A 14775-nucleotide genomic window follows, 5' to 3' on the forward strand; every position below is an offset into this window, starting at 1 on the left:
AATAATTGGACCAAATGTTCTTAATTCAGAGTTACGGGCACTTCGTTTTAGGTAAAAGTTTGAATTATACATTTTTTAAAATACAAATTAATTCTTTCCTAGTACGGTATTTATTGCCCTAGGCTTTGCAGTGAACCTTTGATCAGGGAAGGATATTTCTTCTTGGTATCTGGCTTTTATGAAATGGAAGAGTCCAAGTAAAATATCAAGGAGATGGAGAAAGCCTTAAGAAAATAAATCAGGAGACAAAATCATGTATCGCAAATACAATAGAAACTTGCACGTTTAATAGAGATTCATCTGTTTCCCATACTTTCTACAGGCCCAGTTCACACAGGAGTCACAGAAGAAAAGACTTCTTTATGAGCTACAGGAAACTTCAGCTCAAGGGATGACTCTGAAAGACAGTCAAACTCCCAATCAGCAAGGGGCTAGAGAGGAGCAATGCATGTAAATTTTCAACATGGGCTGAAACACATGGGGTTAGTTGTCTACAAAGTGTGATTCATGAGAACATCTGCTCTGCAGGCCTTCTACTGATACAACTAAAACATCTCAATTACTGGCATTGCTTGTTTTATTGTGTCCACCACCCCATTCCCAGTTAGACTATCTGCTCCAAGAACTGGGAAAATGTCTGCTTTTTTAAATTATTATATCTCAAGCACCTAGAAGAGTGTTGGCGTTCAATGAATAAAAGTTAAATTTAAATTAAGATTTTACTATAAGTAAATCAGGCAAGAATAAAAAAAGAAAATAGACCACCATTATTTAGTAACATCTCCTAGACAATAAAGTTACTTTCACAGTATAATAATTAATAACTGAATTCTGAAGCTGAAAACCTACTGAGGAGACATTAATTTCTTAAAATCTGAAATTTGGAAAAAAAACTATTGCTTTAAAGCTTGAGTCCTCTTACTAATCAGTATGACTAGTAAAAAAAAAAAAAAAAAGTCTTCGATGGTTTGCTTTGCCCAATTTTCATGAGCCCAAACTCTAACTTCACACTGGAAGAGGCAGGAACACGAAGCATGGCTGATTACCACTATTTACATAACTTCCCACCAGAGGCCCGCGGTCAAAGGCACTGCTCGCTCTAAAGTCTTTAGCATATAAGAAACAACTCAAGCAGCCAATCAATCAGGAGTTCCACGTCCAGAGCTCCCCTTTGTACATACTCAAGAATTTCTTCTTGCTGAATTCATCACTAGTAGCCACTTACCATATCTACCAATGTTGACTTTGTGAAATCACTCCCCACACTTGGCACTTAGAACCCTGCCTTCTCTAATCTTCCTTCACTGCGTGGCGGCAGAATAACTGAGGAGCATGGAAAATGGGGATGGGCGATGGGGGCCTGTTTCTGAAAAGCAGATGTTTCAATAGCACTGATGACCAAAAAAAGCAAGACTTCAGGCAGAAAGAAAAAAAAAACCCAAAACCCCAAAATCCCAGACACTTCCAACTTAAACTTTTCAGGAAAAATAAATATGATATGAAAAGACTTAAAGATGGACAAGATGGCAGAGTAGAAGGACTTTGAGCTTACCTCCTCTCACAAGCATACCAAAATCACAACTAACTGCTGAACAACTATCGATAAAATAGACTGGATTCTACCAAAAAAAGATGCTCTACATCCAAAGACATAAAGAAGAAACCACGAGACGGTGGGAGGGGTGCCTTCACAATGTAATCAAATCCCATACCACCCGGGAAGGCGACACAGAGACGGGAGAATAATTATATCACAGAAGTTCTCCAGTGGGAGTGAGAGCTCTGAGCACCATGCCAGGCTCCACAGCCTAAAGGTCAAGCATTGGGAGGAGGAGCCCCCAGAGCATTTGGCTTTGAAGGCCAGCGGGGCTTGATGGCAGGAGCTCCACAGGACTGGGAGAAACAGAGACTCCATTCTTGGAGGGTGCATAAAAGGTCTTGTCATACCGGGACCCAAGGCAAAGGCAGTGACTTCATAGGAGCCTGGGCCAGACCTACCTGCTCGTCTTGGAGGTCTCCTGAAGAAGTGGGGTAGGAGGGTGTGGCTGTGGCTCACTGTGAGAACAAGGACACTGGTGGTGGAGGTACCAGGGACTATCCATCAGTGTGAGCTCTCCTGGAAGCCACCATTTTTGCACCAAGACCTGACCCCACCCAACAGCCTGTAGGCTCCAGTGCTGAGACACCTCAGGCCAAACAACCAACAGGGCAGGAACACAGCTCCACCCATCAGCAGACAGGCTGCCTAAAGACTTCCTGAACCCACAGCAACCTCTAGACACACCCCTTGACACAGCCCTGCCCACCAGAGGGCCAAGACCCAGCTCTACCCACCATTGGGCAGGCACCGGCCCCTTCCACCAGGAAGCCTACACAAGCCTCTAGAGCAGCCTCACCCACTAGGGGGCAGACACCAGAAGAAAGAATACTACAGTCTGGCAGCCTATTGAACTGAGTCCACAAACACAGAAATTCAGACAAAATAAGATGGCAGAGGAATATGCTCCAGATGAGGGAAGAAGACAAAACCCCAGAACAACAACTAAGTGAAGTGGAGATAGGCAATCTCCAACCAGAGAAAGACTTCACAGTAATTCTCATAAAGATGATCCAAGACCCTGGAAAAGGAATGGATGCACGGTGTGAGAAGTTACAAGAAAATTTTAACAGAGAATTAGAAGATATAAAGAACAACCAAAGAGAGTTGAAGAATACAATAACTAAAATGAAAAATACACTAGAAGGAGTCAACAGCAGAATAAATGAGGCAGAAGAACAGATAAGTGAGCTGGAAGACAAAATGGGGGAAATCACTGCCGCAGAACAAAAGAAAGAAAAAAGAATGAAAAGAAATGAGGACAGTTTAAGAGACCTCTGGGACAATATTAAACGTACCAACATTCACATTATAGGGATCCCAGAAGAATAAGAGAGAGAGAAAGGGCCTGAGAAAATATTTGACGAGATAATAGCTGAAAACTTCCCTAACATGGGAAAGGAAACAGTCAACCAAGTCCTGGAGGTGCAGAGAGTCCCAGGCAGGATTAACTCAAGGAGGAACAAGCTGAGACACATAGTAATCAAACTGACAAAAATTAAAGACAAAGAGAAAATAATAAGAGCAATAAGGGAAAGGCAACAAATAACATACAAAGGAATCCCCATGAGGTTATCAGCTGATTTTTCAGCAGAATCTCTGCAGGTCAGAAAGAAGTGGCACGATATATTTAAAGTGATAAAAGGAAAAAATCTACAACCAAGAATACTCTACCCAGCAAGGCTCTCATTTGGATTGGTGGAGAAATCAAAAGCTTTACAGATAAGCAAAAGTTAAAAGAATTCAGCACCACCAAACCAGCTTTAAAACAAATGCTAAAGGAACTTCTCTAGGTAGAAAAGGCCACAACTGGAAACAAGAAAATTACGAAACGGGAGAGCTCACTGGTAAAGGCAAACATACAGTAAAGGCCGGAAATTATCCACACACAAACATGATATCAAAGCCAGCAATCATGAGAGGAACAGAGTACAAATGCAGGATATTTGAAATGCATTTGAAATTAAGAGATCAGCAACTTAAAACATCATGTATTTATACGACTTCTATATCAAAACCTCATGGTAACTGCAAACCAATAATCTGTAATATACACACAAAAAAGAAAAAGGAATCCAAACACAACACTGAAAATAATTATCAAATCACAAGAGAAGAGAGCAAAAGAGGAAAGGGAGAAAAAAGACCTACAAAAACAAATCCAAAACAATTAACAAAATGGCAATAAGAACATACGTATCGGGCTTCCCTGGTGGCGCAGTGGTTGGGAGTCTGCCTGCCAATGCAGGGGGCGCGGGTTCGTGCCCTGGTCTGGGAGGATCCCACGTGCCGCGGAGCGGCTGAGCCCATGGGCCGTGGCCGCTAGGCCTGCAGGTCCGGAGCCTGTGCTCCGCAGCAGGAGAGGCCGCAGCAGTGAGAGGCCCGCGTACAGCAAACAAAACAAAACAAACATACATATGGATAATTACCTTAAATGTAAACAGATTAAATGCTCCTACCAAAAGATATAGACTGGCTGAATGGATACAAAAACAAGACCCTTATACATGCTGTTTACAAGAGCTCCCCTTCAGATCTAGAAACACATACAGACTGAAAGTGAGGGGATGGAAAAAGGTATTCCACGCAAATGGAAACCAAAAGAGTAGCAATACTCATGTCAGACAAAAAAGCCTTAAAAATAAAGACTGTTACAAGAGACAAAGAAGGACTCTCCATAATGATAAAGGGATCAACCCAAGAAGATATAACAATTGTAAATATACATGCACCCAACATAGGAGCACCTCAATGTATAAAGCATATATTATATAAGGCACCTCAATATATAAGGTGTAAATTATATATGGCAATATATAAGGCAAATGTTAACATATATAAGAAATTCTGGGAGACTTTATTTAACACCCCACTTACATCAATGGACATATCATCGAGATATAAAATCAATAAGGAAACCCAGGCCTTAAATGACACATTAGAGCAGATGGACTTAATTGATATGTATAGAGCATTCCATCCAAAAGCAGCAGAATACACATTCTTTTCAAGTGCACATGGAATATTCTCCAGGATAAATCACATGCTGGGCCACAACGCAAGCCTCGGTAAATTTAAGAAAACTGAAATCAAATCAAGCACCTTTTCTGACCACAATGCTATGAGATTAGAAATCAACTACAAGAAAAAACGTGCAATAAACACGAACATGTGGAGGCTAAAAAATATGCTACTAAATAACCAATGGGTCACTGAAGAAATTAAAGAGGAAATCAAAAAATACCTAGAGACAAATGAAAATGAAAACACAACAAACCAAAACCTATGGGACACGGCAAAAGCAGTTCTAAGAGGGAAGTTTATAGCAATACAAGCTTACCTCAGGAAACAAGAAAAGTCTCAAATAAACAACCTAACCTTACATCTAAAGCAACGATGAAAAGAAGAACAAACAGAACCCAAAGTTAGTAGAAGGGAATAAATCATAAAGATCAGAGCAGAAATAAATGAAGTAGAGACTAAAAAAATAGAAAAAAATCAATAAAACTAAAAGCTGGTTCTTTGAAAAGATAAACAAAATTGATAAACCTTTAGATGAAATCAAATCAAGCACCTTTTCTGACCACAATGCTATGAGATTAGAAATCAACTACAAGAAAAAACGTGCAATAAACACGAACATGTGGAGGCTAAAAAATATGCTACTAAATAACCAATGGGTCACTGAAGAAATTAAAGAGGAAATCAAAAAATACCTAGAGACAAATGAAAATGAAAACACAACAAACCAAAACCTATGGGACACAGCAAAAGCAGTTCTAAGAGGGAAGTTTATAGCAATACAAGCTTACCTCAGGAAACAAGAAAAGTCTCAAATAAACAACCTAACCTTACATCTAAAGCAACGATGAAAAGAAGAACAAACAGAACCCAAAGTTAGTAGAAGGGAATAAATCATAAAGATCAGAGCAGAAATAAATGAAGTAGAGACTAAAAAAATAGAAAAAAATCAATAAAACTAAAAGCTGGTTCTTTGAAAAGATAAACAAAATTGATAAACCTTTAGCAAGACTCATCAAGAAAAAACGGGAGAGGGCCCAAATTAATAAAATTAGAAATGAAAAAGGAGAAGTTACAACCAACACCATAGAAATACAAAGGACCATAAGAGACCACTATGGGCAACTATATGCCAATAAAATGGACAACCTAGAAGAAATGGACAAATTCTTAGAAAGGTACAATCTCTCAAGACTGAACCAGGAAGTAACAGAAAATATGAACAGACCAATTACAAGTACTGAAATTGAATCTGTGATTTAAAAACTCCCAATAAACAAAAGTCCAGGACCAGATGGCTTCACAGGAGAATTCTACCAAACATTTCGAGAAGAGTTAACACCTATCCTTTTGGAACTATTCCAAAAAATTGCAGAGAAAGGAACACTTCCAAACTCATTCTATGAGGTCACCATCACCCTGATACCAAAACCAGACAAAGATACCACAAAAAAAGAAAATTAAATATGTATAAAATGGATAACTAATAAGAACCTGCTGTATAAAAAAATAAAATAAAATTCAAAAAAAAACAAAAAAACAACAACAAAAAGATACACACACTACACCCTTCTTCACTGCAGCACTATTTACAATAGCCAAGACATGGAAGCAACCTAATTGCCCATCAACAGAGGAATGGATAAAGAAGATGGATATATATACACACAATGGAATACTACTCAGCCATAAAAAGGAATGAAATAATGCCATTTGCAGCAACATGGATGGATGGACCTAGAGATTATCATACTAAGTGAAGTTAAGTCAGAAAGAGAAGGACAAATACCATATGCTATCACTTATATGTGGAATCTAAAAAATGATACAAATGAACTTATTTACAGAACAGAAACAGACTCACAGACGTAGAAAACAAATTTATGGTTACCAAAGGGGAAAGGTCGGGGGGGAGGGATAAATTAGGAATTTGGAATTAGCAGATACATACTACTATATATAAAATAGATAAACAACAAGGACCTACTGTGTAGTACAGGGAACTATACTCGATATTTTATAATAACCTATATGGGAAACGAATCTGAAGAAGAATATATATCTGAAACATTTTGCTGAACACCTGAAACTAACACAACATTATAAATCAACTATACTTCAATGAAAAATAAATTCATTTTAAAAATATTTAAAGAGAATATTTACTTTATACAGTCTTGATGTACCAAACGATTACTTCAAACAGCTGGGTATTTTAAAGTTATCTCCCCAATGCCCTCTTAGTGCTCTAAAAAGCACCTCTCTCAAATAAAGAGACAAACAGGTCTCCTTTCTTAAGCATGTAATTTTTATAAATTGCATCGGACCCACAGTGAATGTCTTCCTGGGAGTTTCACCAAAACCAAAAAGAACTTCTGATATAAAACTGCAGCAGGAGATCGGGGAAAGAGTGTGGAATTGCTGGGTCACAGAACTGACCCGCAAGCTGTCCTTAGTCAAACCCACAAGTCGGTGCCCCAGGGGTGAAAGGACCTTGGGAGGCCAGCCGACAGCAGGGCTGGTCCTATCTCCCCTGCAGGGGTCGCAAGTGCAGCTCGCGCTCCAGCTGCTCGGCAGTCAGGGTACCCTGGATGGCCTCGCAGCCCGGGTTGAACACGGAGTACGCGCTCTTCTCCCCCTCCGTCTTCTCCTCGGGGCCTCGTGTTCCCACATACATCCAGTAGAAGAGGGACAGGACAAAATAGGCCAGGCCAAATTCCAGTTGCACAAACAGTCCCAGCAGGACCAACCAGAGGAGCACCTTCAAGAAGGTGATGTTGGTCAGGAGAGACTGGTCCTGCGGGGGCGGGGCCGGCGGACGCTCGGCTGGATTCCCCGGTGGCTGTGACGCTCGGCCCCCAGGCCGAGCCGCTCCCTAGGACACACACAAACAAACCAAAGTAAGAATAATGGGCAGTGGGGCCGGGAGGATCAAAACCGATCTGGAGAGACAGCTGTCCTTGCTCTGGAAAGGCTTCTGACTCATCTGTGTCTATTTTCTTGCCCTGCTCTCTAAAACAACCATCTCCAAACAACTCCTATGCATTCTGCTCCAACAGAATCAAAACTGATCAGTGAGATGTGAGCCGATGAAATCCTTACAGCGTTCAGAGGGATTCCCATCCGAGGCAGACATTTCCTCAGATTAATCTGTTGCTAACAGGAGCTAATTTGTGCCTGGTAAAGAGACTCCCCTGTAATTGATAAGGCAGTGACCACATGCTTCCCACACAGCATCAATATATGTTTGCTGCTTTGTCTAGAGGAGCTAAAATTTTGTTGAGTGACATGATTCTAAAATGAAGACTACACCAGAAACAGGAAACAAAAATCCCTTCCACACATTAAAAATAAAGTCACTTATAGCCACAACCTTTCCATCCCCTGTGACCATCCTACACGACCCCAGGATCTCCTAACTGGACTCCCCACCTCCTAACTCTTCCCTCCCCAAACCATCCTACGTACAGCTGCTAAATGGATCTGCTAAAACACCCATCAACCCCCTGCTCACAAACCTTTGACAAATTTTTATTGCCTACGGGTTAAAATTTAAACTCCTTGGGCTGGAATCCAAGGCCTTGCATTCACTCAACAGACAGAAATGCCAGTACACAGGCCCCTGCGCTGTGTGCTAATGGGAGACACAGGTACTTAAGGAGCTTTAGGGTGCTTGATCTCCAGTCCAGTATTTTGCAAACTTTTTTGGGTATGACCCACAATAAGAGATACATTTTGTACTGCAACCCCACACATATATATCAGGGGAAAAAAAGGTCACAAATCAACAAATACCTTCCTTACATATGAAGCTTTGATTCTCTATTTTTTTAAATGTAGTTTTAACAGAGGACTAGATCCTCTAAATTGATTTCACCACCCACTAATGAGTCATGACTTGCAGTTTGTAAAACAGTGGTCTAAAAAATTTCTGAACAACATGATCCACAATCTATTGCTCTATAAATGAACCCTCTACACCAGTTCAACTGGTCTTAGGACCCAGAGACATTGCCCCTTTGTGGCCAGGAATAGCCTCTGCTTCCTCTCCACTCCTCAGCAACTTGCTTCCTCCAGGCAAGCATGACTGGTGAACTGTATATGCCCCGACCTCCTGGGCCATCAAGGAGGGTGCCCCCTCTGCCTCCTAGAGCTCTGAATGGCTGTTTCTCAGCACCAAACTATTCATCATTCAAGTGTCTCTCTTTTAATACAGGCCACATGTGTCCCTAGATTGTTGCACGAGGCCCCAAGCTACCATTTATTATCTTCTGGTGTCTCCAGAGCCAAACACAGTACCCCACACGTAAGTTCTCAATACATAGCAGACTTTTAGCTCATTTATTCAATTATATCTCTTATCCTTCACGTGGCAATTGAAAAGGGACCACAAATATTATTTGGTCTCAATTAAAAATACAGGTCATCTGATTTATGTTGCTTCAGAAATTCTATATTGTTCAACCCTTGAATTTTAGTATCAATATTGTAATTATTACCTTTTCAATTAGATTGGAAAGGTTCTTAACATATAATCAACAACCCCCCCACACACACACACACATTTATTAAACAAATAAATGTCCCTTTCAGATGTAACCAGTGTGCACAATAGGGAAATATCACTGAAGGTCTTAGCAGGGAACTAATACAATCTGATTAATATTTAAGACTACTCTGGCTGCCAGAAAATGGACTGCAAGAGTAGAAGAAAGAAAATGGTTAGTAGCTCATGCAGGAGGCCCAGCAAGACAGGATCAGGCAGACATCAGGGTGGTGACATGGAAGACGGAGAGAAATGATGGATACAGAATACATCTTAAATGTGTACGACTTGAAACTCACAGTAGACTGAATTCATTTTATTATTGAAGGAGTATAACAAGAATAATGCTATGGCCACCATTTACTGTGTGCCTTCAAGATGCCTGATCTGTAATCCAGCAAGCAGGTATTATTATTCCCAATTTACTGATAAGAAAACTCTGAGGTGTAAGCAACTCCCGTAAAGTCACACGGCTGGTGACAGGCAGAGATGAGTTTGGTCTAGCATCCTAGGATGATCTCCCTCCAAAGCCCTTTTTACTTAATTAGGGCCTTTATGGGGGGCGGTAAGGGGAAGGGTTAGAGAGCTAGAAGGAGATGAGGTGGGGTAGGGGGTTAAATGAACTGGAAAAGGGAACAAAGAGGGGGGATAAGGAAATTCCTCTGCCTCGTTTGGCATTTGTTTTAGAACCAGTGTGCCTTCTGCTGTAAAAGCAGCTGTGTGTGTTTGCAGATGACATGATACTATATAGTCACCACAGTCACCACAGCACATATGGTGCAGTTTAGGGAAGGGAATTCCGTTCCTTGAATACCAAGCTGCTTCCCACCTCAGGGCCTTTGCACTCGTGGTTCCCTCTGAGAGGAAAGCCCCTTCCCCTCACACCACCTGGCTGGCTCCCTCTTCTACAAACCTCAGTAAAAATGTCACCACATGGACCCTTGGCCTGTCCCAGGCTTCTGCAAAAGTGGCTCCTTCTTATGAAAATGGTGAGGTCACCTCCTCAGTGAGTCCTCCCTGCCCACCCAATTTAAAGTGGCACTCTGCATCCCTCACCCCCGATTCACTATCACAGCACCCTGGGTCCCCCCCACCTTTTTGTAGCATTCATCATTCTGTTCTTTCAACTCGAAGGCAAGTTCTGTGAGAACAGGGCTTTGTCTTTATCACACTGTCTCCTGGGATACAGGAAAGCAGCTGGAACATAGCGGGCACATGATAGGATTATACTGAATCAATGAATGCTGATGGGGGAAAGGGAAAAGTTAAAAGATGACTCCTGGATTTGAGGGGGTGATGCAAAGGCTGTGCTTGGCCAGGTGACGCCAAAGAAGGAGAGCATTTGGGCGGTGGGCCAACCTGAGCCAAGGCTTGGAGGGGAGGAATTGCAGGATGACTGTGGGCAATGGACCTTGGGGCTAGATGGTGCACTGGGGGCCTGGGAGGGAGATGGGGGTTGGGTGGGGGGCTTGGCAGGATTTTTTTAAAGTTACAGGCATATCTGTCCTAATGTGGTAGACGCTTGTCACAGAAAGAAATATTTTATTTTAGTGGACTGTTTTTCCCCAAGCTAAATTCGAGAGTGAGGGAAGGAGGTGGATGCTTCCTTGTCAATGGCCAGCAAAAAGAAGCAATTAGAAACAGAAGGTTAAAGAAATCTCTGACAAGCCACTGTGTGCCACCTAAATTATTAAGTAGAGATAGATTATAAATTAGGGGAGAAAAAAAGCAGTTTAATGAGAATTTCACACCAGAACAAACCCAGGAATGGTAGCTGAGTCAATGAAAATGAGCTTCAAAGTTCCTCATGAAAAACAGAGTAATTAATAAGAAGCACTGGAGGTCCAGCATTTCCTCTCATCCCTTTGTCAGGCAATCAGCTCTTGGGTTTTTAATAATGAAAACTTTCTCCAAGTTCAGCTTTTCTGGATCCAACTCAATGATCTCATATTCCTTTGGAAATGAGACATACAGTCAAAAACTCATTGTGTGGACTAGATACTATTTTGTAACTGGGAGAGGAAAGGAGGGAGAGGAAATGGATTCTAAAATCCTCACCAGGGACTTCCCTGGTGGTGCAGTGGTTAAGAATCCGCCTGCCAATTCAGGGGACACGGGTTCAAGCCCTGGTCCGGGAAGATCCCACATACCACAGAGCAACTAAGTCCCTGCATCACAGCTGCTGAGCCTGTGCTCGAGAGCCCGCAAGCCACAACTACTGAGCCCACGTGCCTACAGCCCGTGCTCCACAGCAGAAGCCACCGCAAGAAGCCAGGAAGAGTAGCCCCTGCTCGCCCCAACAGGGGAAAGCCCATGCGCAGCAACGAAGACCCAACACAGCCAAAAATAAAATAAATAAAATAAATAAATTTATTTTAAAATAAAGAAATAAAATACTAAGCAATTGTGCTCAGTGAGTTCGAATCAACAATCAAGTCATCCCGAGACAAACTGCATGCAAGGAAATGGATTGTTTGAGACCTGCCGCACTCTCTTTCTGCAAGTCAGTTGGAACCCTGAGTGTCATGGAGAATAATATCTAATCCAAACTGAGTAACATTAAGCTCTCCTGGATTACAAAAAAAAAGAAAAATCCTTAAAACCAGATGTGGTCCAATGATAGATGAACTGAAGTAATTTTAAGAGGAGTAAGGTACATCTTAATTTTCAAAAGGAACTCTTGGCTGTTACCACACTTGGGAGGGACAGAGGCCATGTCACAGATTGCCTCACAGCACAGATATCCCCTTGATGTTTTGTCCTGTATTCCCACATAGATGCTCCAATCTCACACTCAAGTCATCACCTTGCCACCTTACTCATGAGTGAAAACGAAGATACTGAGACGTGAATAGGAAATTACCAAAGACTCACAGGGTGAAAAGGATATCATACTAATCTATATACTGTCTTCGCCTTGAACATTCATTGTTAAACTTGAATAGGGCTTGCTAGTTCAATAGTGAGACAAAGGTACATGCCACCACGGGCAGTCACAGTTACCACACTTTTGCGAATTTTGTATTCAAATGCCATTTCTAAAGCGCAGGCTATCTGGGTGACTGGCTGCGTGTGGCCCAGATGCGAACTCAAATGAAACTTTAATTACTGCCACTTTTTATCAGAATCCAATTAGACCTTTTACCCTCCATTAGCAGAGGGCTGTGACTCAACACTGTTGTGGAGAGGTTTCCCAAAGCCACCGGGGGCACAACGATAACTCAACTCGCTGTTGAGGTCCTTTCTTCCAGGATCCTAGACCCTCCCTTCAAACCTGGAGTCGGAGCTGCGTGGGTCGCGGGCTGGAAGGAAAACGTGGAAGCCACTCACCAGCGCCCGTGCGAGAGGCTGGAGACGCGAGGGCCCGCCCCCGAGCTGGCGGGAGGAGCCAGCAGCCCCGCCCCGCCACCAAAGGCCCGGCTGGGAAGCTATGGAGGGAGCGTGGCTGGCTGGCCGGGCTGCTCCTTGACGCGGCGAGGTGGGGGGCTGGGGGTGTTGCCACCACGTGGTGGCGGGGCGGGGCCTCGGCGGGGCCTCGGCGGAGCTGCACGAGAGGCCAAGTCGGCGGCTCAGAAGCCAGGTACCCGGGGGTGAGGCCTCGTTCCTCTCACCTGAGCGAGGTTGGGCTGGGCCTGGGCACTCGCGGGCCTCAGTTTCCACACCAGGAACCGTTTTAGCCAGCCTGGGGCTGCCTTTGGAGTCGCAGCTGCTTCCGCCTTCTCTCCCGAGGTTTGTGCACGCAGCCTCGAAGTGCTGGGTTCGGCCGCCAGCCCGGCGCGCTTCCGGGCCTTCCGGAACTCAGCTAACCGCGTCTCCATAGCGCGCACTCCGTTTCCCGCGCTCCCGAGAACGCGCGCGCGCCCGCTCGCAGGGGCACCTGTCCCGGCTTTGCCCGGCTCAAGGCTGCAGTGCGCCTGCGTAGCGGCGGCTGTATGCTGCGCGTGCGTGTTGTGGGCCTGGGGCTCAGGCTGGGCGTTCGCCGAGTTTGTGACGTTCAGTGAGTTGAGTATACAGCTAGTTGTTCCCTCGCAAGGCAGGATACAGCCGACCCTTTTCCTTTTAGCCGGTTTGCCAATCTTAGCACTTTGGAAGGTTGCTTTCTCACTGATCATTTGGCAGGCAGTCTGTGCAGACCTCTCACTCGTCTGCCGCGCTGGAAACTACCTGTTGATGTGTCTAGATGGGCCAGAAACTTAAAACAAATCTTTTATTGGGGTGCAACTTAAAATACACAAATGTGAAGTGTTTGGCTCAGTAGATCTGTATTAGGTGTATACCTATATAACTATTACCCAGATAAAGAACGTTTCTAGTACCCAGAGGACTCCCTTGTGTCCTCTCCCAATCACTACTCACCCAAAAATGGTCACAGTTCGGGTCAGGAACTGTTAGATTTTTAAAGCTCTAAGCATCTAGCCAAGTGCCACTCACTTAATTGAGGCTCAAATATTTCTTCCATCTTGCTGAGTGTGAGTCAAGAAATCTGATGACCTAGAATAGTTTCTTTCATTCACTTAGCAAATATCTATTGAGAGCCCTCTACGTGTCAAGTATCATACCAGGGATGCTGGGGTGAAGGAAACAAACCCTTGTTTTCGTAGTGCTTAGCATTCTAAATGGGAAGACTAATGCATAATTACATATTTATATTTAATGTAATGTCAGGTACTGGTCAGTGCTGTGAAGAAAAGTAAAGTAAGGAATAAGGATGTTGGGGTTGTTTTGAGCCAATGACCAGGGAAGTCTTCTCTGAGTTGTCATTTGAGCAGAGACCTAAATGAAATGAGTGGTGGAGGCATGTAGATATCTGGAGAAGAGAGTTTCAGTCAGAGGAAACAGCAAGTGCAAAGGTTCCAAGACCTCAAGTACTATGCTTGACCTGCTCACAGAACATTAAGGGTCAGTTCGGCCTTCCAGGCCATGGTGGAGACTTTATACTACATTCTGAGTGTGATGGTAAGCGACTGGAAGATTTGAGTAGATGACATGATCTGATGTATTTTTAAAGGATCACACTGGCTGCTGGAGGTGGGACCCTGGAAGAGGGCAAGTATAGAAGGAGGGAAACAAGTTCGGAGCAAGTACAGTGGTATAAGAGAGTCTGGGAAGTTGGAGCTAGAGTGGGAAGTGATGCAGGTGGTGAAAATTGGTCAGATTCTGAATATATTTTTGAATATCTGAGCCAACATAATGTGCAGCTGGATTGGATGTGGAGTGTGAGAAAAAGGAATCAAGGATGATGGATTTCCACCAGCCCCCCTCCCCACCAGTCCACACACCTGAGCAACCAAGTGAAGGATGCCGAGGCCCTCTACTGAGATGGAGGAAGACTAGGAAGAGAGGATTATTCGATAAACTTGGTGAGTTTTGTTTTGGACATGCCAAGAGTTTGAGATGCCTGTTGGACAAACAGCATAGGCAATTGCATAGTGAAAACTGGAGTTCAGGGAAAAGTGAGAACTGGAGCTACATATTGGGAGTCATCAGCATGTGTGTGATATTTAAAAGCCATGAGATCAACTAAGGAGTGAGTGTGGATAAAAAGAGGATATATGAGTGGGCCCTGAATAATTAGAGATGGTCTGTGAGACAGAAAAGAAATGGGGGTGTT

The 14775-nt window shown here is 43.3% G+C and overlaps 1 protein-coding gene across 2 annotated transcripts; it reads right to left on the reverse strand.

Annotated features, from left to right (window-relative positions):
- Positions 1–289: 289 nt before the first annotated feature.
- On the reverse strand, positions 290–13122 carry SAYSD1 (SAYSVFN motif domain containing 1). 2 transcript variants are annotated; one of them, XR_003006057.1, is made up of 3 exons: positions 12776–13122; positions 7058–7493; positions 290–397 (listed from the first exon to the last, which is right to left on the reverse strand). XR_003006057.1 is itself a non-coding variant. In XM_024766293.1 (2 exons), the coding sequence occupies exons 1-2, from the start codon at positions 12980–12982 to the stop codon at positions 7143–7145; spliced, it is 558 nt and encodes a 185-aa protein (XP_024622061.1). In that variant the 5' UTR covers positions 12983–13121; the 3' UTR covers positions 6906–7142. The 2 variants fall into 2 exon arrangements, 1 of the variants encoding a protein (XP_024622061.1); XM_024766293.1 differs by lacking the exon at positions 290–397 and having other exon boundaries at positions 6906–7493; positions 12776–13121.
- Positions 13123–14775: the final 1653 nt, after the last annotated feature.

The sequence above is a fragment of the Neophocaena asiaeorientalis genome, unplaced genomic scaffold (assembly GCF_003031525.2).
Source record: "Neophocaena asiaeorientalis asiaeorientalis breed wild unplaced genomic scaffold, Neophocaena_asiaeorientalis_V1.1 scaffold46, whole genome shotgun sequence".
Taxonomy (NCBI): domain Eukaryota; kingdom Metazoa; phylum Chordata; class Mammalia; order Artiodactyla; family Phocoenidae; genus Neophocaena; species Neophocaena asiaeorientalis.

Excerpts from the sequence above, each read along its gene's own strand:
- SAYSD1 (XM_024766293.1), bottom strand. The coding sequence starts at position 12,982 with ATGGAGACGCGGTTAGCTGAGTTCCGGAAGGCCCGGAAGCGCGCCGGG. Across the intron at positions 7,494-12,775 it reads CCCAGCCCAACCTCGCTCAG|GGAGCGGCTCGGCCTGGGGG; the intron begins GTGAGAGGAACG and ends TGTGTGTCCTAG.